A 23285-nucleotide genomic window follows, 5' to 3' on the forward strand; every position below is an offset into this window, starting at 1 on the left:
AACTGCAGTCTTGTTTTTTTATGGCGGTTTTGGAGCAGTGGCTTCTTCCTTGCTGAGCGGCCTTTCAGGCTATGTCGATATAGGACTCGTTTTACTGTGGATACAAATACTTTTGTACCTGTTTCCTCCAGCATCTTCACAAGGTCCTTTGCTGTTGTTCTGGAATTGATTTGCACTTTTCGCACCAAAGTATGTTCATCTCTAGGAGACAGAACGCGTCTCCTTCCTGAGCGGAATGACGGCTGCGTGGTCCCATGGTGTTTATACTTGCATACTATTGTTTGTTCAGATGAATGTGGTACCTTCAGGCATTTGGAAATTACTCCCAAGGATGAACCAGACTTGTGGAGGTTTACAAAACATTTTCTGAGGTCTTGGTTGATTTCTTTTGATTTCCCCATGATGTCAAGCAAACAGGCACTGAGTTTGAAGGCAGGCCTTGAAATACATCCACAGGTACACCTCCAATTGACTCAAATTATGTCAATTAGTCTATCAGAAGCTTACAAAGCCATAACATAATTTCCTGGAAATTTCCAAGCTGTTTAAAGGCACAGTCAACTTAGTGTATGTAAACTTCTGACCCACTGGAATTGTGATACAGGGAATTCTAAGTGAAATAATCGGCCTGTAAAAAAATGTTGGGAAAATTACTTGTGTCATTGTCACGACTTCCGCCGAAGTCGTTCCCTCTCCTTGTTCGGGCGGTGTTCGGCGGTCGACGTCACCGACCTTCTAGCCGTCATTGATCCATTTTTCACTGGTTTTGTCTTGTCTTCCTTCCTTTCCTTCACACTTGGTTCCAATCCCATCAATTACATGTTGTGTATTTAACCCTCTGTTTTGCCTCATGTTTTGTTGGAGATTGTTTTATTGTATGTTTGTGCAAGTCATGTGTCGGTGTCCGACGGGTTTTGTACCCACTTATGTTATTTTTTGTATTTTTGGAGTTGTGTGAGCACTTATTAAAAGACTCCGTTTATACCAAGTTAGTTTTCCTGCGCCTGACTTCCCTGCCACCGACACACCCATTACAGAATTTCTGACCAATACCATGGATTCAGCAGGAGAGGGCACCCGAGTCATTGAGGTGGACGAGCGCGTCCAGGAGTATGCAGTTTTACTTTACCATCTTGGAGCCGCCATGAACCGCGTTGTCCAGACAATGGACCTCTGGGAGAGACGGGGGGTTCTTCCAGCGCCTCCACCAGCACAACCCGGGTCTCCCCTGAGCGCCCCTTTCCCGCCTGAACCCAGTGGGATCCGTCTCTCCTTGCCACAGGAGTACGACGGGAGGGCTGACAACTGTCAGGGGTTCCTCCGTCACTGAAACCTCTATCTGGCCACGGTCCACCCAGCTCCATCGGACCGTGAGAGGGTGTCCGTCTTCTTCTCATGCCTCACCGGGAGAGCCCTGGAGTGGGCCAACGGCGTGTGGAGAGAAGGAGATGCGGCGTTGGACCAGTTTAGGAGTTCACCCGTCGTTTCCGGGCAGTCTTCGACCACCCGCCCAGGGGTAGAGTGGCGGGTGGGTGCCTCTACCATCTGAGGCAGGAGACGAGGAGCGCCCAGGAGTTGGCTCTGGAGTTTAAGACCCTGGCTGCCAGCGCGGGATGGAACAACAGGGCCCTGATCGACCATTATCATTGCAGTCTGCTCGACGATGTCCGTCAGGAGCTGGCCTGCAGAGACACCACCCTCACACTTGACCAGCTGGTGGACCTGTCCATCCGGCTGGACAACCTGCTGGCTACTCGCGGACGTTCAGATCGGGGTCTGGTGGTTCCATCCTCCCGCACCCCATCTCCAGTACCCATGGAGCTGGGAGGGCCGGTGCGCAGGGAGACCGGAGGGGGTTCCCGCTTGTGCACCATCTGTAGCCGCAGAGGTCAGTGCCGGGTTGGTTCCTCTGGGAATCGAGGCAGGGGCAGGACGCTCTGGCGTCACCCCAGGTGAGCCGGCACCATACTCACCCAGAGCCCTCTGTTGTCCATATGTTTTGTCTGTTACGTTCCCTGAATTTTCCCCGCATTCCCAGCGTAAGGCGCTCGTCGATTCAGGCGCGGCTGGGAATTCTATTGATAGTGCTTTAGCCTATAGTTTAGGGATCTCTATTGTTCCCGTGGATGTGCCCTTCCCCCTTCACGCCTTAGATAGCCGACCAATAGGGTCAGGGTTAATTAGGGAGGTCACCGCGCCATTGGGCATGGTGACGCCGGGGGGGTCATATGGAGAGAATAGTCTCTTCCTTATTGACTCTCCTGCGTTTCCTGTGGTGCTAGGCCTTCCCTGGTTAGCTTGTCATAACCCCACTGTTTCTTGGCCACAAAGGGCTCTCACGGGGTGGTCGCGAGAGTGCTCGGGGAGGTGTTTAGGGGTTTCCGTTGGTGCTACTACGGTGGAAAGTCCAGATCAGGTCTCCACTGTGCGCATTCCCCCTGAATATGCTGATTTGGCTCTTGCCTTCTCCAAAAAGAAGGCGACTCAATTACCACGTCATCGACAGTGCAATTGTGCGATAGATCTCCTGGTAGACGCTGCACTTCCCAGGAGTCACGTGTATCCCCTCTCACAGGAGGAGACGGAGGCTATGGAAACATATGTCTCCGAATCTCTGCGTCAGGGGTACATTCGCTCCTCCACTTCACCCGCCTCCTCGAGTTTCTTTTTTGTGAAGAAGACGGAGGGAGGTCTGCGCCCGTGTATTGACTATCAGGGTCTGAATCAGATCACTGTGAGGTATAGCTACCCGCTACCGCTCATAGCCACAGCGATAGAGTCAATAAACGGGGCGCGCTTCTTCACTAAACTAGATCTTAGGAGCGCTTACATCCTGGTGCGTAGCCGAGAGGGAGACGAGTGGAAGATGGCTTTCAGTACCAGCTCTGGGCACTATGAGTACCTCGTCATGCCGTACGGGTTGATGAATGTGCCATCAGTCTTCCAAGCCTTTGTAGACAAGATTTTCAGGGATCTGCACGGGTAGGGTGTAGTGGTGTATATTGATGACATTTTGATATACTCCGCTACACTCGCTGAGCATGTGTCCCTGGTGTGCAGAGTGCTTGGTCGCCTGTTGGAGCATGCCAAGAGTGTGCAAAGCTGTCATAAAGGCAAAGGGTGGCTATTTGAAGAACCTCAAATATAAAATACATTTTGATTGGTTTAACACTTTTTTGGTTCCTACATGATTCCATATTTGTTATTTCATAGTTTTGATGTCTTCACTATTATTCTACAATGTAGAAAATAGTACACATAAAGAAAAACCCTTGAATGAGTTAGTGTTCTAAAACTTTTGACCGGTAGAATACAGTACATTTTTTCCCTCATCAATCTACACACAATAACCCATAATGACAAAGTGAAAATAGGTTTGTAGAAATTTTTGCACATTTTTGCACAACAGAAATACCTTATTTACATAAGTATTCAGACCCTTTGCTATGAGACTCGAAATTGAGCTCAGGTGCATCCTGTTTCCATGTATCATCCTTCAGATGTTGCTACAACTTGATTGGAGTCCACCTGTGGTAAATTCAAATGATTGGACATGATTTGGTAAGGCACACTCCTGTCTATACAAGGTCACACAGTTGACAGGGCATGTCAGAGTAAAAACCAAGCCATGAGGTCAAAGGAATTGTCCGTAGAGCTCCGAGACAGAATTTTATCGAGGCACAGATCTGGGGAGGGTACCAAAACGATTCTGTAGCATTGAAGATCCCCAAGAACACAGTGGCCTCCATCATTCTTAAATGGAATAAGTTTGGAACCACCAAGACTCTTCCTAGAGCTGGCCGACTGGCATTGAACTGAACAATGCAAACTTGCATTGCTTGCTGTTTGGGGTTTTAGGCTGGGTTTCTGTACAGCACTTTGAGATATCAGCTGATGTACGAAGGGCTATATAAATAAATGTGATTTGATTTGATTTGAACAATCGGGGAAGAAGGGCCTTGGTCAGGGAGGTGACAAGATTGTGTCAAGGCACAATCTTGGGGAAGGATACCAAAAAAATTCTGTAGCTTTGAAGATTTCAAAGAACACAGTGGCTTCCATCATTTTCATGGCCGATGAGCACCGGTACGTTTTATCTATAATTTCTCTTCATATGACAAGGATTTTCCAGTAAATTGCCAACTTGATGCATGACGATGACTGCTTGTCTAGCTTGCTAGCTAAGATTTTGAAAGTATGATGTTGACATGATCAGTCCAATCAAAGCTACGGTGTATATATAACATGATTTGGTGTCATTTTATCTGTGGCCAATGACCTTGAGCCTTCTTGGATGGGCACTTCTAATGCAAGTCTATGACACATCACCCAGGGTCTTGAATTTTCGAGCCATACCCGTAGATTTTGCGGTGACATAGTGCCCCCATGAGTGACAGAACACCGAGCCAATCATGGCGCAACTAGGAAAGATGACCAACCCCTCAACTCCGTTTTTCCACTGGCTGCCCCAACCACCACATAAATAACTGAGCTAGGCTGAAACACCTACATTTTGGAGCTGACTTACTCAAGAAAGCAAAAAAAAGACCATGTTTGTATGTGGCTTTATTAACTCAATGATTCATTTATCAGTTTGCAAACTGATATGTGACAGGTATTAATGCCAAGATAACATGCAAGACACACATTTTTAATATATATAATTTTTAGATTAACAGGTGGGGCTCAAAACAGGTGGGGCTCTGTCCTGGAACAGAAATATGACTCTCCGTCTCATTAGTTTGGCCCACCTGATTCTGTCACATTACATTCAGTAGCTTCTATTGCCCACCTGCCTCAGTAACAGGCCGCTCATGCATAAGTAATGTGTGTGTTAGGCAGTGAGTCATTTAGGCCCAGAGAGTGTGTGAACCAGGGCGAATAGACGAGTGAGAGACTGCTCATCTGGGTAATCATAGTTGTGGAGATAGAACAGCTCAAAGGAACAGCTCATGGAAACAAAGGCAGGTTCAAACACACACACACACAGTGTTTTTATGCATGTGTGCACGTGGACGTGCCTGTGTGTGTGTGTGTGTGTGTGTGTGTGTGTGTATCTTCACCTGGCACTACCTATCAATAGAGTCCCCTCAGGGATGTGAGTGTGTTTCATATTATCCATATCACCCTGCATAATTTCAAACACATACACAGGCTCTGTAATGACCACAAGACGTCACAGGTTTTTGATGAAGTAAGCCAAGCTCCAACAGGACACTTTCTGTGTACCTCAGCATCAGAAAAGGGGTCTCTCACTCACTCACTCTCACACACACACACACACACACACACACACACACACACACACACACACACACACACACACACACACACACACACACACACACACACACACACACACACACACACACACACACACACACACACACACACACACACACACACACACAAAATGTCCTTGCTTACACCACCCTACAATGTTGCACCTGACTGGGAAATTACTTTTTCTGTTCCCTTCTCTGGTATGGTTCTCTTGAGTGGTTGGTCGATGTTGCTCTCCAGTGGTTGGTCGATGTTGCTCTCCAGTGGTTGGTCGATGTTGCTCTCCAGTGGTTGGTCGATGTTGCTCTCCAGTGATTGGTCGATGTTGCTCTCTTGTGAGATTAAAAGCAGTGTTTTGATTTATGACCAGAACATACGTCAGCATTTTTATGAAATTTACAACAGCATTGATCCAAACCGACTATGCATCGCAAATTACGTTTGTGTCAGTATTTAACATGACTGATGTATCTGACGCACGTCAGCACTGGGTATTGTAATGTAGTTCTATTCAAACACATAATGGGTTTCTGTTAGAGTTTCAACACCTTTATTATTACTGAAAACTAAAGGATATTTCTCTCCTGTCCTTTTCCAGAGGAGATCTTCCAGACCCATATTGCCCACTGGTGGTCTCCGGATGGTGCCCGGCTGGCATATGCCACCATCAATGACACTATGGTGCCCAGGATGGAGATCCCTATGTTCACAGGAACTACTTACCCTACCGGGAGGGAGTATCACTACCCTAAGGTTAGAACAGTATAATTACTAACCTTTTACCAACAAAACATTTTCTACTACAACGCTACACCACGGTAAATTGTACCAACGCTCAAAGGTCATGAAACACACAAAAAGGTTAAAAAAAAAGTACAACCAATCTTGGGAAATGGGAAACTACTCCAGCTTGGAGTTAGTTCTGTCTTTAGGCGTGTCCTTCATGAGGCAGATGCACTTAAAATGTCCAATAAGAACAGTTGTTTTAATAATGACATTTGCAATCATAGTGTCTCACTGCTGTCTGTCCTCCGTGCAGGCTGGGGAGGAAAATCCAGTCATCTCTTTGTATGTGGTCAACCTGAACGGGCCCCTGCACACCATCGAGATGAGGAGACCTGAAGACCCGAGGATGGGGTACACCACCCCACACAACCACACTACCCTTACTAATCTAACCTCCGTACACAACCACACTACCCTTACTAATCTAACCTCCAAATACAACCACACTACCCTTACTAATTTAACCTCCATGTACAACCACACTACCCTTACTAATCTAACCTCCATGTACAACTACACTACCCTTACTAATCTAACCTCCATGTACAACCACACTACCCTTACTAATCTAACCTCCAAATACAACCACACTACCCTTACTAATCTAACCTCCATGTACAACCACACTACCCTTACTAATCTAACCTCCAAATACAACCACACTACCCTTACTAATCTAACCTCCAAATACAACCACACTACCCTTACTAATCTAACCTCCATGTACAACCACACTACCCTTACTAATCTAACCTCCATGTACAACCACACTACCCTTACTAATCTAACCTCCAAATACAACCACACTACCCTTACTAATCTAACCTCCATGTACAACCACACTACCCTTACTAATCTAACCTCCAAATACAACCACACTACCCTTACTAATCTAACCTCCATGTACAACCACACTACCCTTACTAATCTAACCTCCAAATACAACCACACTACCCTTACTAATCTAACCTCCGTACACAACCACATTACCCTTACTAATCTAACCTCCATTTACAACCACACTACCCTTACTAATCTAACCTCCAAATACAATACTACTCAAATGCTAATAGCACATAGGCCTACTATATATACCATGGCTATATATCCTTGTGGATTTTAAAGGGGTGAAAACATGCAATATGTCAGTAGAATGTTCCTAGTCCTTTATCCTAGATGTTGAATATACATTAATAAACACTCTTATTTCTGTTTGTGTTACAGAGAGTACTATGTCACCATGGTGAAATGGGCGACTACCACCAAACTGGCAGTGAATTGGTTAAACAGAGCCCAGAACATATCCATGCTGACGTTGTGTCAGGCCACCACCGGCGTCTGCACGAAGGTGCGTGTGTGTGTGTGCATCATCTTTAGCTACAAACACAGCTGTTTTTCAGCCTACTTTGTTAGCTTTTCTTAAACTTATGATTGACTTTTCTTTCAAATTATGTATGTTTTAGAAACATGAGGACGAAAGTGAAAGTTGGCTACACAGACAGGTAAGAAAGAAACATCAACATGATTCAAGTACAAATCATTTATTTTTAGGGCTGTTAATCTGTCTTTTTTATAGTACTTCAGAGTGGAATGACAATACATCATTTCTAGATATGTTATAATTAAGCAATAAGGCACGAGGGGTGTGGTATATGGCCAAAGGATTCTTCAAAGTAGCCACCCTTTGCCTTGATGACAGCTTTACACACTCTTGGCATTCTCTCAACCAGCTTCATGAGGTAGTCATCTAGAATGCATTTCAATTAACAGGTGTACCTTAATAAAAGTTAATTTGTGGAATTTCTTTCCTTCTTAATGCGTTTGAGCCAATCACTTGTGTTGTGACAAGGTAAGGGTGGTATAAAGAAGATAGCCCTATTTAGTAAAAGACCAAGTCCATATTACGGCAAGGACAGCTCAAATAAGTAAAGAGAAACGACAGTCCATCATTACTTTAAGACATGAAGGTCAGTCAATCCGGAAAACGTCAAGAACTTTGAAAGTTTCTTCAAGCGCAGTTGCAAAAACCATCAAGTGCTATGATGAAACTGGCTCTCATGAGGACCGCCACAGGAAAGGAAGACCCAGAGTTATCTCTGCTGCAGAGGATAAGTTCATTAGAGTTAACTGCACCTCAGGTTGCAGCCAAGGCAAAGGGTGGCTACTTTGAAGAATATAAAATATATTTAGATTTGTTTAACACTTTTTTGGTTACTACATGACTTCATATGTGTTATTTCATAGTTTATATGTCTTCACTATTATTCTACAATGTAGAAAATTGTCAAAAAATAAATAAAGAAAAACCCTTGGATGAGTAGGTATGTCCAAACATTTGTCATATGACTGTTAGAATGAGGAGCCGCTGTTCTCCAAAGACGGTCTGAAGTTGTTCTTCACCAGAGCCATCCCACAGGGAGGCAGGGGCAAGTTCTTCCACATCTCCATGTCCATCACACAGGTACTGTACACTCCCTTTCTACACTCTCTATTCTGTGTTCTGCATGTGGGCTTCCATACGCTACAATTGCTTCCTACAGCAATGTACAGCATAGCATAGACAACACCACTCAAGAAGGTGAATGGGCAAGACCAAAAATGTACAGTAAGTGCCTTTGAACGGGGTATGGTAGTAGGTGCCAGGCGCACCGGTTTGTGTCAAGAACTGCAACACTCCTGGGTTTTTCATGCTCAACAGTTTCCCGTGTGTATTAAGAATGGTTCACCACCCAAAGGACATTCAGCCAACTTGACACAACTGTGGGGAGCATTGGAGGTCACGTGGGCCAGCATCCCTGTGGAATGCTTTCGACACCTTGTAAAGTCCATTGTCCCAACGAATTGAGGCTGTTCTGAGGGGAAAAAAAGGTTGGGGTGCAACTCCATATTAGGAAGGCGTTCTTAATGCTTGCTTTACTCAGTGTGTCTATCTCTTCCTCCTTCCCTCTCCAGCCCAACACTAGCACAGACACGCTGCAGTCCATCACGTCTGGAGACTGGGACGTCACCCAGGTCCTGGCCTACAACGAGAACATCCAGCTAATGTGAGCTCCTGACGCAGCTGGGCCACACACACACACACACACACACACACACACACGCCTTCACATGTAGTATACACACATTCTTTGCTGTGATTATAACACAAACACCCATCCACAACAAAATTCTCTCTCTCCCCCTCACTCTCCCTCTCTCCGGAGTAGAGTAGAGTTTTTTTTATCCTCTGGGTTCATGTAGTAAAAACACATTGGATACATGACAGTAAAGTAAATAGGCAGTTAACGTCATAGATTTAGCCGGTGGTAACTTGTGGAATAGACACCAACTGGAATGCGGTTTTAACCAATCAGCATTTTGGATTAGACCCAACCAATGTATAAATGACAATAAATATACTTGGGGAGCCGCTCTGAGAGAAGCAACCTAAATTCATCAAACAAGAGATGCTGGGATTCCTTCAGAATGAATTGCGCCTTACGTATGACTCCCCCCTGTCAAATTTGTTCCTGGCCTACTTAAGTTTCAAAAAACATCCTCACCTCATATTTCATTTATGTTACATCTCTTCCAATGTCAAGACCTGCTGTTGGAACTGTTGGTACTCTTGCTGCTTATATCAAGCCGACAAGTTTCTGTTCAATTGTACCGCTGGAATCTGCTGCACTGTACCGCTGGAATCTGCTGCACTCTTTACACGAACCTACTTTTCTCACTTCGTAGACTCCTTACATTTGTGACTACGGAAATGCTTCAATGACGTAATGTTGTGTGCACCCATGCATTTGTTATATTATGTATTAGTTGAACATATGTCCAACTTGAAATGTTTATTATTATGTATCTTGCAGATACTTCTTGAGCACAGAGGACGATCCGAAACGCAGGCACCTCTACAGGTAACACATACATAGCTCTGAATATGTTATGCTATGTTTGTTTTTTTTCTTCTTTTTTTTTCACCTTTATTTAACCAGGTAGGCTAGTTGAGAACAAGTTCTCATTTGCAACTGCGACCTGGCCAAGATAAAGCATAGCAGTGTGAACAGACAACACAGAGTTACACATGGAGTAAACAATTAACAAGTCAATAACACAGTAGAAAAAGAGAGTCTATATACATTGTGTGCAAAAGGCGTGAGGAGGTAGGCGAATAATTACAATTTTGCAGATTAACACTGGAGTGATAAATGATCAGATGTCATGTACAGGTAGAGATACTGGTGTGCAAAAGAGCAGAAAAGTAAATAAAATAAAAACAGTATGGGGATGAGGTAGATAAATTGGGTGGGCTATATACCGATGGACTATGTACAGCTGCAGCGATCGGTTAGCTGCTCAGATAGCAGATGTTTGAAGTTGGTGAGGGAGATAAGTCTCCAACTTCAGCGATTTTTGCAATTTGTTGCAATGCATGTTCCACCCCCCCAAATAGTTATTTTCGTTTCACTTGGTTAAAAAGTAGGTGCCAGTTGTCCTGGATGCTTTGAGGGGCTTTGCTCTCAGTCTGAAAAATATCTAGGAGAAAGACTTGGCTCAGTGTCCTGTTGTTGTGTTTGCAGTGCGGACACAGTGGGCCCTTTCAACAGACGCTGTCTCTCCTGTGACTTCTACGAAGGTTGTGGCTACGTCAGAGGTTCCTTCAGCCACAGCATGAGCCTCTTCCTGCTTAGCTGCAAAGGTGGGAGCCACCGGTTGATTGGTCTGTCTCTCTCCCAAGGGATCTATTTTTTCAGTCATATGAACCTTTGGTCCCTCACCTCTGAGAGACACTCTGAGACAATGAATTCAATGTATATGTTGGTTACAGATGATATTTGGTCACAAACACAATCATTTGTTCAGTGTATTTCAACCAAGGTCTCTACTCAAGAGGGTCTAACAGCAGCAGCCCAAAGATTCAAGTTTCAGGTTAATGTCATGTGCAGTGTACAGAAATGCCATTCTTGTAAGTTCCAAACCCAGCAATGCAATAATCAATATCAATGTAGCACTAAAGATAAACATAAGGTAGAATAAAACTCAAATCAAATTGTATTGGTCATATGCACATATTTAGCAGATGTTATTGCGAGTGTAGCAAAATGCTTGTGTTCCTAGCTCCAACAGGAGGTAAAAAGTCGAATTTCAAAACAGAGCCAATTTAAATCCCTGATAGATATGGATGTGCTTGCACTTCCCAGGGCTTCCACTAGATATCACCGTCTTCACATCCTAGTTTTAAGATTATACTATAAAGGAGAGGCTCATGAGACCCATTTTAGTGAGTGGTCTGTCAGGGTGCCTCAGTCTCATGAAGCGTTCTCCCGAGAGAGTGTCCTCTCGTTCCAGGGCTTTTATTCAGACAATGAAATTCTCCGGTTGGAACCTTATTGAGGATATTTGTTAAAAACATCCTCAAGATTGATTGCAGACATGTTTTGACTTGTTTCTACAACCTGTAATGGAACTTTTTTAGTTTTTGTCATGGAGAAAATGGTCGCGCCTCCATGAAGATGGATTACTGGACTGAACACGCTAACAACAGGTGGTTAAATGATGGGCTTTATGGAACAAATCAGTCATTTATTGCCGAACTGGGATTCCTGGGAGTGCCTTCTGATGAAGATTATCAAAGGTAAGTGATTATTTAGTGTTTTTTCAAACTAATGTTGACTCCAAGATGGCGGAATTGTCTAGTTGTTTATAAGCAGGTACTGAGCGCCGTTCTCAGATTATGCTTTTTCCGTAAAGTTTTTTTGAAATCTGACACAGCGGATGCATAGAGGATCAGTCTATCTTTAATTCTGTGAATAACACTTGCATCTTTTATCAATGTTTATTATGAGTATTTCTGGGAAAATCACTATGTTTTGGAATCAAAATATTACTGCACGTAACTCACCAATGTAAACTGTGATTTTTTGATATAAATATGTACATTATCGAACAAAACATACATGTATTGTGTAACATGATGTCATGTGAGTGTCATCTGATGAAGATCAAAGGTTAGGGATTAATTTTATCTATATTTCTGCTTTTTGTGACTCCTCTCTTTCGCTGGAAAATGGCTGTGTGTTTTTGACTTGACTATGACCTAACATAATCATATGTGGTGCTTTCGCTGTAAATCATTTTTTAAATCTGACACCATGGGTAGATTAACAAGATGTTTATCTTTAATTTGCTGTATTGAACTTGTTATTGTGTGAAAGTTACTTTTCAAAAAAATATTTTTGAATTTCGCGCGCTGCCTTTTCAGCGGAATGTTGAGGTGGGGTTCCGCTTGCGGAACGCCGTCCTAGACAGGTTATAACTCGCTTCTCAAAGCACTTCATAATGACAGAAGTGAGTAAGAGTAGTTCAGTTACCTTTGCTTTCTTGGGTACAGGAACAATGGTGGACATCTTGAAGCAAGTGGGGACAGAAGATGGGATAGGGATAGATTGAATATGTCCTTAAATATTCCAGCCAGCTGGTCTGCACATGCTCTGAGGACGTGGCTAGGGATGCCGTCTGGGCCGGCAGCCCTGCGAGGGTTAACACGCTTAAATGTCTTACTACGTTGTCCATGGAGAAGGAGAGCCCACAGTCCTTGTGTAACATATAAGCTGGGAGTCGGAAAGCAAGTGCAGGTGGTGAGTTTAATAATAAACGGAACATAGACCAATACAAGAAACACGAGTAGCGTATAGACATGAACCATAGTCAATACTGCATGGGGAAGGGAACTAAAGGAAATGACAGATATAGGGGACGTAATCAGTGAAGTGATGGCGTCCAGGTGTGTCTCATGATGAGACACAGGTGCACGTAATGATGGGTGTGTATAACGATGGTTGCCAGAGCCGGTGGTGGGTAAACCGGCGACGTCGAACACCGGAGGGGAGGAGCGGGAGTAGACGTGACACCTTGGAGGCGTGCTGCGTTGGTGGCACTATGTTATCCTCAAAGCAGGCGAAGGTGTTTAGCTTCATGGCTGGTTTTCCCTTTGTAGTCTGTAGACCCTGCCACATACAGTGCCTTGCAAAAGTATTCACCCCCCTTGGCATTTTTCCTACTTTGTTGCATTACAACCTGTAATATAAATTGATTTTTATTTGGATGTCATGTGATGGACATACACTAAATAGTCCAAATTGGTGAAGTGAAATGAAAAAAAAGAACTTGTTTTATAAAAAATAAAAAAAATTAAACATGGAAAAGTAGTGTGTTCATATGTATTCACCCCCTTTGCTATGAAGCCCCTAAATAAGATCTGGTGCAACCAATTACCTTCAGAAGTCACATAATTAGTTAAATAAAGTCAACCTTTGTGCAATCTAAGTGTCACATGATCTGTCACATGATCTCAGTATATATACACCTGTTCTGAAAGGCCCCTGAGTCTACAACACCACTAAGCAAGGGGCACCACCAAGAAAGCTGCACTATGAAGACCAAGGAGCTCTCCAAACAGGTCAGGGACAAAGTTGTGGAGAAGTACAAATCAGGGTTGGGTTATAAAAAAATATCAGAAACTTTGAACATCCCACTGAGCACCATTAAATCCATTATTAAAAATGGAAAGAATGTGGCACCACAACAAACCTGTCAAGACCAAAACTCACCAAAACACACAGACCAGGCAAGGAGGGCATTCACCAGAGAGGCAACAAAGAGACCAAAGATAACCCTAAAGGAGCTGCAAAGCTCCACAGCGGAGATTGGAGTCTGTCCATAGGACCACTAAGTCGTACACTCCACAGAGCTGGTCTTTACGGAAGAGTGGGCAGAAAAAAGCCAATGATTAAAGAAAAAAATATGCAAACATATTTGCCAAAAGGCATGTGGGAGACGCAAACATATGGAAGAAGGTACTCTGGTCAGATGAGACTAAAATTGAGCTTTTTGGCCATCAAAAAAACGCTATGTGTGGCACAAACCCAACACCTCTCATCACCCTGAGAACACCATCCCCACAGTGAAGCATGGTGGTGGATGTTTTTCATCAGCAGGGACTGGGAACCTGGTCAGAATTGAAGGAAAGATGGATGACGCTAAATACAGGGTAATTCTCGAGGGAAACCTGTTTCAGTCTTCCAGAGTTTTGAGACTGGGATGGAGGTTCACCTTCCAGCAGGACAATGACCCTAAGCATACTGCTAAAGCAACACTTGAGTGGTTTAAGGGGAAACATTTAAATGTCTTGGAATGGCCTAGTCAAATCCCAGACTTCAATCCAATTGAGAATCTGTGGTATGACTTAAAGATTGCTGTACCCCAGCGGAACCCATCCAACTTGAAGGAGCTGGAGCAATCCCAGTGGATAGATGTGCCAAGCTTATAGAGACATACCCCAAGAGACTTGCAGCTGTAATTGATACGAAAGGTGGCTTTACAAAGTATTTCTTTCACAAACAAATATATTTTGCATCTTCAAAGTGGTCAGCATTTTGTATAAATCAAATGATACAAACCCCCCCAAAAGTCTATTCTAATTCCAGGTTGTAAGTCAACAAAATAGGAAAAATGCAAAGGCTGGTGAATACTTTCACAAGCCACTGTACGTCTCATGTCTGAGCCGTTGAATTGCGACCTCACTTTATCTCTGTGCTGATGTTTTGCCTGTTTGATTGCCTTACGGAGGGAATAACTACACTGTTTGTATTCGGCCATGTTCCCAGTCACCTTGCCCTGTTAAATGAGGTGGTTTGCACTTTCAGTTTTGCGCAAATGCTGTCATCTTTCCACGGTTTGTGGTTTGGTTAGGTTTTAATAGTCACATTGGGTACAATCAATCAATCAAATTGATTTACAGTTGAAGTCGTATGTTTACATACACTGTCACGTCCTGACCTTAGTTCCTTTTTTATGTCTCTATTTTAGGTTGGTCAGGGCGTGAGTTGGGGTGGGCATTCTATGTTTTGTTCTATGTTTGTATTTCTATGTGTTTGGCCTGGTGTGGTTCCCAATCAGAGGCAGCTGTCAATCGTTGTCTCTGATTGAGAACCATACTTAGGCAGCCTGGTTTCGCCCTTGAGTTGTGGGTAGTTGTTTTCTGTCTCTGTACCAGACAGGACTGTTTCGTTTTTCTTATTTTTGTTCTAGTGTTCAGTGTAATTAAAAGATCATGAACACGTACCACGCTGCACCTTGGTCCTCTCCTTCTTCCACCTACGACAATCGTTACATACACTTAGGTTGAAGTCATTAAAACTTGTTTTTAAACCACGCCACAAATTTCTTGTTAATAAACTATAGGTTTGGCAAGTTGGTTAGAACATCTACTTTGTGCATGACACAAGTAATTTTTTCAAGAATTGTTTACAGACAAGACAGATTATTTCACTTATAATTCACTGTATCACAATTCCAGTGGGTCAGAAGTTTACATAAATTTACTTTAAGCAGCTTGGAAAATTCCAGAAATTGATGCAATGGCTTTAGGAGCTTCTGACTTTTTGATTCAATTGGATGTATTTCAAACTCAGTGCCTCTTTGCTTGACATCATGGGAAAATCAAAAGAAATCAGCCAGACCTCAGAAAAAAATTGTAGACCTCCACAAGTCTGATTCATCCTTGGGAGTAATTTCCAAATGCCTGAAGGTACAAAGTTCATCTGTACAAACAATAGCACGCAAGTATAAACACCATGGGACCACGCAGCCGCCATACCGCTCAGGAAGGAGACGCGTTCTCTCCTAGAGATTAACGTATTTGGTGCGAAAAGTTCTAAATCAAACCCAGAACAACAGCAAAGGAACTTGAGAATATGCTGGAGGAAACAGGTACAAAAGTATCTATATCCACAGTAAAACAAGTCCTATATCGACATAACCTGAAAGGTCGCTCAGCAAGGAAGAAGCCACTGCTCCAAAACCGCCATAAAAAAGCCAGACTACGGTTTGCAACTGCATATGGGGACAAAGATGGTACTTTTTGTCCTCTGGTCTGATGAAACAAAAATAGAACTGTTTGGCCATAATGACCATCATTATATTTGGAGGAAAAAGGGGGAGGCTTACAAGTCAAAGAACACCATCCCAAACGTGAAGCACGGGGGTGGCAGCATCATATTGTGGGGGTGCTTTGCTGCAAGGTGCACTTCACAATATAGATGGCATCATGAGGCGGGAAAATTGTGGGGCTATATTGAAGCAAAATCTCAATACATCAGTCAGGAAGTTAAAGCTTGGTCGCAAATGGGTTTCCAAATGGACAATGAACCCAAGCATACTTCCAAAGTTGTAGCAAAATGGATTAAGGACAACACAGTCAAGGTATTGGAGTGGCCATCACGAAGCCCTGACCTCAATCCCATAGAACATTTGTGGACAGAACTGAAGAAGCGCGTGCGAGCAAGGAGGCCTACAAACCTGACTCAGTTACACCAGCTCTGTCAGGAGGAATGGGCCAAAATTCACCCAAGTTATTGTGGGAAGCTTGTGGAAGGCTACCCGAAACGTTTGACCCAAGTTAAACAATTTAAAGGCAATGCTACCAAATACGAATTAAGTGTATGTAAACTTCAGACCCACTGAGAATGTGATGAAAGAAATAAAATCTGAAATAAATAACTCTCTACTTTTATTCTGACATTTCACATTCTTAAAATAAAGTGGTGATCCTAACTGACCTAATTTACTAGGATTATATGTCAGGAATTGTGAAAAACAGAGTTTAAATGTATTTGGCTAAGGTGTATGTAAACTTCCAACTTCAATTGTAGCCCTTGGTTCACTCCAGACTTGACTGCCCTTGACCAGCACAAAAATATCCTGTGGCATACTGCATTAGCATCGAATAGCCCCCGCGATATGCAACTTTTCAGGGAAGTCAGGAACCAATATATAGAGGTAGTTAGGAAAGCAAAGGCTAGCTTTTTCAAACAGAACTTTGCATCCTGTAGTACAAACTCCAAAAGTTTTGTGACACTGTTAAGTTCATGGAGAATAAGAGCACCTCCTCCCAGCTGCCCACTGCACTGAGGCTAGGAAACACTGTCACCACAGATAAATCTACGGTAATCGAGAATTTCATTTTTCTACGGCTGGCCATGCTTTTCACCTGGCTACCCCTACCCCGGTCAAACCCATATCCAGATAGCTCATGTTCTGAAAGAGCTGCAAGATCTGGACCCCAACAAATCAGCTGGGCTTGACAATCTGGACCCTCTTTCTAAAATTATCCGCAGCAATTGTTGCAACCACTATTACTAGCCTGTTCAACCTCTCTTTCGTATCGTCTGAGATCCCTAAAGATTGTAAAGCTGCCGCGGTCATCCCCCTCTTCAAAGGGGGAGACACTCGACCCAAACTGTTACAGACCTATATCTATCCTGCCCTGCCTTTCTAAAGTCTTCGAAAACCAAGTTAACAAACAGATCACCGTCCATTTCAAATCCCACCGTACCTTCTCCTCTATGCAATCTGGTTTCCGAGCTGGTCATGGGTGCACCTCAGCTATGCTCAAGGTCCTAAACGATATCATAACCACCATCGATAAAAGACAATACTGTGCAGCCATCGTCATCAACCTGGCCAAGGCCTTCGACTCTGTCAATCACCACATTCTTATTGGCAGACTCAACAGCCTTGGTTTCTCAAATGACTGCCTCGCCTGGTTCACCAACTACTTCTCAGATAGAGATCAGCGTGTAAAATCGGAGGGCCTGTTGTCCGGACCTCTGGCAGTCTCTATGGGGGTGCCACACGGTTCAATTCTCAGGCTGACTCTTTTCTCTGTATATATATCAATGATGTCACTCTTGCTGCTGGTGATTCTCTGATCCACCTCCACACAGACGACACCATTCTGTATACTTTTGGCCCTTCATTGGACACTATGGTAACAAACCTCCCAGACGAGCTTCAATGCCATACAACACTCCTTCCGTGGCCTCCAACTGCTCTTAATTGCAAGTAAAACTAAATGCATGCTCTTCAACTGATCGCTGCCCAAACCCGCCCGCCCTTCTTGCATCACTACTCTGGACGTTTCTGACCTAGAATATGTGGACAACTACAAATACCTAATTGTCTGGTGAGACTGCAAACTCTCCTTCCAGACTCACATTAAGCATCTCCAATCCAAAGTTTAATCTAGAATCTGCTTCCTATTTCGCAAACAAAGCATCCTCCACTCACGCTGCCATACATACCCTCGTAAAACTGACTGTCCTACCCATCCTTGACTTCGGCGATGTCATTTACAAAATACACTCTACTCAGGAAATTGGATGTAGTATATCACAGTGCCTTCTGTTTTGTCAACAAGGCCCAATATACTACCCACCACTGCGACCTGTATGCTCTCGTTGGCTGGCCCTCGCGCCATATTCGTCGCCAAACCCACTGTCCCCAGGTCATCTATAAGTCTTTGCTAGGTAAAGCCCCGCCTTATCTCAGCTCACTGGTCACCATAGCAGCACCCACCCGTAGCATGTGTTCCAGCAGGTATATCTCACTGGTCATCCCCAAAGCCAACTCCTCCTTTGGCCACCTTTCCTTCCAATTCCCTGCTGCCAATGACTGGAACGAATTGCAAAAATCACTGAAGCTGGAGTCTTATATCTCCCTCACTAACTTTAAGCATCAGCTGTCAGAGCAGCTTACCACTTATTGCACCTGTACACAGCCCATCTGTAAATAGCCCACCCAACTACCTCATCCCCATTTTGTTATTTATTTGTTTGCTCCTTTGCACCCCACATTCTCTACTTGCACATTCATCTTCTGCACATCTATCACTCCAGTGTTAATTGCTAAATTGTAATTATTTCGCCACTATGGCCTATTTATTGCCTTACCTCCCTAATCTTACTACATTTGCACACACTGTACATATGTTTTTCTATTGTGTTATTGACTGTACATTTGTTTATCCCATGTGTAACTGTGTTGTTTGTGTCGCACTGCTTTGCTTTATCTTGGCCAGGTCGCAGTTGTAAATGAGAACTTGTTCTTAACTTGCCTACCTGGTTAAATAGAGGTAAAATAAAATAAAATAAACTGTTGCAGCATAATTACTGGAGGCTGAAACAGGAGGGGTCGGGAGACACTGTGGCCCTGTCCGACTATACTGGAGATGCAGCGGGCAGACTTCATTGAGCCCTCAGACAGCCCCTGGGTGACGCCATTTGTCATGGTTCCTAAGAAGTGGGGCAAGCTGAGGTTCTGTGTGGACTACAGGTGGCTGAATGAGGTAACCAGGAAGGACTTATACCCCATACCTTGTATCAATGAGTCGCTGGACCTGGTTAGGGGGTCCTCCTGGTTCCCCTCACTAGACCTCCACAGTGGCTACTGGCAGGAGGTCCTCTCCCCAGAGGCCAAAGCCAAAACTGCATTCTCCACTAACAGAGGACACTGGCAGGTCAAGGTCCTGTGCTTCGGCCTGTGCAACGCTCCAGCTAATCCCCTGACAGCAGTGTCTGGTATACCTCGATGATATCCTGGCCCATGGCTGCTCCTTCCAATCAGCCCTGGGACCACTACAGTGTGTGTCGGAGAGGGTGGATGCCACAGGCCTGAAACTCCACCCCGAGAAGTGCCACTTCATGAGAAGAGAGGTGTCCTTCTTGTGCCACCGAGTGGGGAAGGAGGGTATCAGCACCATGGAGGACAAGGTGGGGGCTGTCCGAGACTGGTACACCCCCACCGACCAGCATCAGCTGAAGAGCTTCCTGGGCCTGGCCTCGTACTATAGGAGGTTTGTACGGGGCTTCTCAAGTGTTGCTGCTCCCCTGAACCGCCTGCTGCCGAAGGACAAGGCCTTCACTTGGACAGTGGAGGGTGCCTTCAACACCCTCAAACGTGCACTGATTGAGGCCACCTTGTTCGCCCCCCTGAGCTCTCTCATCATAGAGAGGGACTTGAGAGAGAGCTGTGTGCAGAGGAGGGGTCTGTGCCACAGTGTGTCGGGCGAGCGGGCATGTCTGCTGTGAGCTGCAGACTGTCGACGGGGCAGCAGCAGGGACGGGACACAGACCTACAGCCGGTGCTACAGTGGGTAGAGACGCAGCTGAGGCCACTGTGGGAAGAGGTGGCAGCGTTCGCACTCATGACCAAGGGTTGTGGTCAAAGTTTGAGAGACTGCGGCTGGCTGATGGCGTGCTACAGTGGGCTTGGAAGGAGTCAGCTACGGGAGAGGAGTGGTGGCAGGTGGTGGTCCCAAAAGTATTGCGGGAGGCTGTGCCCCAGAGCACTCATGGGGACTGGACACTTTGGGGTCACAAAAACACTCCGCCGCCTCCGTCAGGGATTTTACTGGGGGCAGCACAAGAGGGATGTGGAGGACTATTTCTGCTGCTGATACAACTGCACAGCGAGAAAGGGCCCTCCAGGCCGCTCTCATGCTCAGCTCCAACAGTTCCCAGTTGGGGCTCCCATGGAGAGGGTGGGAGTGGATGTAGTTGGGTCGTTCCCCACCGCATACAGTGGAAAACGCTGAGTGCTCATGGCCATGGACTATTTCACAAAATGGCCCGAGGCCTATGCTCTGCCTGACCAGGAGGCAGAGACCATCGTCGAAGCCCTGACAGCGGAGATGTTCAGCAGGTTTGGAGCTGCAGAGTCCAATCACAGAGACCAAGGCAGAAACTTTAAGTCCTGTGTGTTTGCCACCATGTGTGAGAGGCTGGGTATGCACAAGACCCACACTACTCCTCTCCATCCTCAAAGTGATGGCCTTGTGAAACGCTTCCACAAAGCGCTTGGACAGCAGCTGGCCATAGTCTCTGCCAAACACCAGCGTGACTGGGACAGGCACCTGCCTATGATCCTCATGGCATGCCACTCCGCTGTCCAAGACTCCACCTCCTGCATGCCTGTCCTCCTCATACTGGGGAAAGAATTCCGCACCCCTGCAAAGATGGCATTTAGTCGGCCACTGGATAGCCCTCCTGTTCCCCCGGGGCCGGAGTATGCCCGGAGACTCCAGGACCGCCTGGAGACAGCCCACACTTTCGCCAGAGAGCAGCTGGTGAATGCAGGTGTGAGGCAGAAGAGGAACTATGATGTGCCCACCCGGGGAAGGCACTTTGTGGCTGGGGAGCTGGTCTGGGTCTACAGCCTCCTCAGAAAGAAGGCAGATGCCTGGAAGGATGGCGGAGAAGTAATGGCGAACTGAACGAAGTTATGTAGAGCACCTCAAGATAAAAACGTAATATTCAATATCGGCAAGTTAGACTAAAATATTAGCACTACACAATCTGGTGGGTGATAACCTTCAATCTGGATAATAACACAAAACAAATCTTAAGACTAGAGACATTTATCGACAAATATTACAAAAACAAGCAACACCCAAACATGACGGAGAGTAAGACAGGGGAACCGATTACAAAATGAAAACGTGACTCTTCTACTGACACAGACGATTTAATACTTTCACCACCGGGAATGGTAAAGGTCGAAACCGATCTATTAAAATCAATAAATGACTAACTGGGTATACTTGAATTAGTTAGTAAGATTATAAAAGAGTTGAAGGCAAGCCTCGAGATGAGTGATGAAAAAGCTGCGACATTGGAGAAGTAAACAAACAAGCTAAAGGGGATAGTCAATAAGATTGAAACCAAAGTGAATTAACTTAAAAAGGAGAACACCGTTCTGAGAGGAGCCTTACTGGACATACAAACTAGATCCATGAGAGAAAATCTGGTACTTACAGGTATCCAGGAGAAAGAAAGGGAAGTTCCTGAATCTGTAGTTAGAGAGTTCCTCCTTACAGCGCTTCAGATCCCACGCGAAGCTATCGACAAAATCCAACTTAAAAGTGTACACCGCTTCGGACAGAGGGGCCAAAGGTATATGAACGCCCAATCGTTGCCAAATTTGCTTCATTTAAAAATAAAATAATGGTTAAAAGCCTAGGTAAAAGACTTGCTGGCACGAAAATAGGCAGGAATGATCAGTTTCCGGAGGAAATTGCAGAACAGCGTAAAGTTTGTATCCAATTTTCAAAGAAAATAGATTAAAAAGGAAACAAGTAACTCTCATCGTTGATAAACTATATATTGATAACCAGTTGTTCAGAGACACAAAGACAACTCCATGGTTATTTAAAAAATTACAAAGTTCTCATAGATGAGGAAAATAATGAAACACAATTCTAGCCCGGTTATGGATTGTAAGAATCAATAAAAAAAATTGCCTTTTTATCTATCTTCACATATAACTAATTGGAACACACAAGCACTAATTCAACATGGTGAAGATAAAAACTATGTAAACAGAAGGCACAGTATGTGTGGATGGTGTGGTGTGTGTTTATTTTTATTTGTTATGTTTGGGAAAAGTGAGTGAATGAGTAATGAAATGGTTGCATATCCCAGAGCCAATGTATTGCTGTGAGCCGGGGTATGAGAGGACTTTCAATGTTGTTCAGATGATGGATATACTTTTATAATGTATTATACATCTTATTTATTTATTGTCCTATCATGGTGGAACAGTTTTAAAATAAATTATACATTTGATTTATTTATTGTTCTATCATGGGGAACTACATTTTTTAAATTAATTATATCTAGATTCTGAGCCTGCTTGGCAGGGTTGGTCCTGCAAAGCCAAAGCCCCCCAAAGGAAGAGCATACTATACAAGGAAATTCTCAAAGCTGCTAATGAGAGCCTTGACGACCTTGTAACTGGCCGGTGGGGATTCCGGTGGGGTGCCCCCACCCAGGCAGTGGCAGTGCTGGCAACACTAGCTGCAGTAACCCATGGGGAGGAGGTCACACTCGGACATACAGAGAGGGGGTGACCCTGTGACCCTGGTGGCATCAAAAGTCTGACTGCATGGAGATGCTTGGGAATATGGTCAATACGGGTATTGTGGGTGTTTCAGGGAAAAGGTGTACATTTGACCTTCATCATCTAGGATGTGACAATGGTTAATAAAATCTCTCAATTTCTGCCCATTTTTTTTGCGCGGTCTTGCAGGCCTACTCATGCAGCTCCCACAGTAAGTGCATTTGTAAATCAGGACCTTTCTTTAGTTGGGCTCTGGGATGGAGCAACTGTTAAGAATGTGAGTTTATAGTTGTGTTTGGGGAAAGAGTTGAGTGTGTATGGGTGTATGTGTGTATCCCACAACTGTTGCGAAGGAGTAAAAGATGTTAGGGACAATAGAGGATGATCCACAGCTATATATAATACAAATCGAGGTGAGGGCGATGGAAATGCATTTGGCAGTTGATCTACTTCAATTCGGTAAATGGCACTGTGCGCTTTTTTCGAAGGATGGATCC

At 44.5% G+C, this 23285-nt stretch overlaps 1 protein-coding gene across 1 annotated transcript in view; it reads left to right on the plus strand.

The window, feature by feature from the left end:
* Positions 1-23285, plus strand: part of LOC139420222 (A-type potassium channel modulatory protein DPP6-like) — a 284853-nt gene that overhangs the window by 234673 nt on the left and 26895 nt on the right. Inside the window, exons 9-16 of the mRNA XM_071170073.1 lie at positions 5882-6036; positions 6323-6420; positions 7294-7417; positions 7533-7571; positions 8423-8530; positions 9022-9113; positions 9921-9968; positions 10632-10750. Of these exons, the coding sequence (XP_071026174.1) occupies positions 5882-6036; positions 6323-6420; positions 7294-7417; positions 7533-7571; positions 8423-8530; positions 9022-9113; positions 9921-9968; positions 10632-10750 (783 nt within the window). The remainder of the gene's footprint in view (positions 1-5881; positions 6037-6322; positions 6421-7293; positions 7418-7532; positions 7572-8422; positions 8531-9021; positions 9114-9920; positions 9969-10631; positions 10751-23285) is intronic.

Source organism: Oncorhynchus clarkii, chromosome 11, assembly GCF_045791955.1.
Source record: "Oncorhynchus clarkii lewisi isolate Uvic-CL-2024 chromosome 11, UVic_Ocla_1.0, whole genome shotgun sequence".
NCBI lineage: Eukaryota > Metazoa > Chordata > Actinopteri > Salmoniformes > Salmonidae > Oncorhynchus > Oncorhynchus clarkii.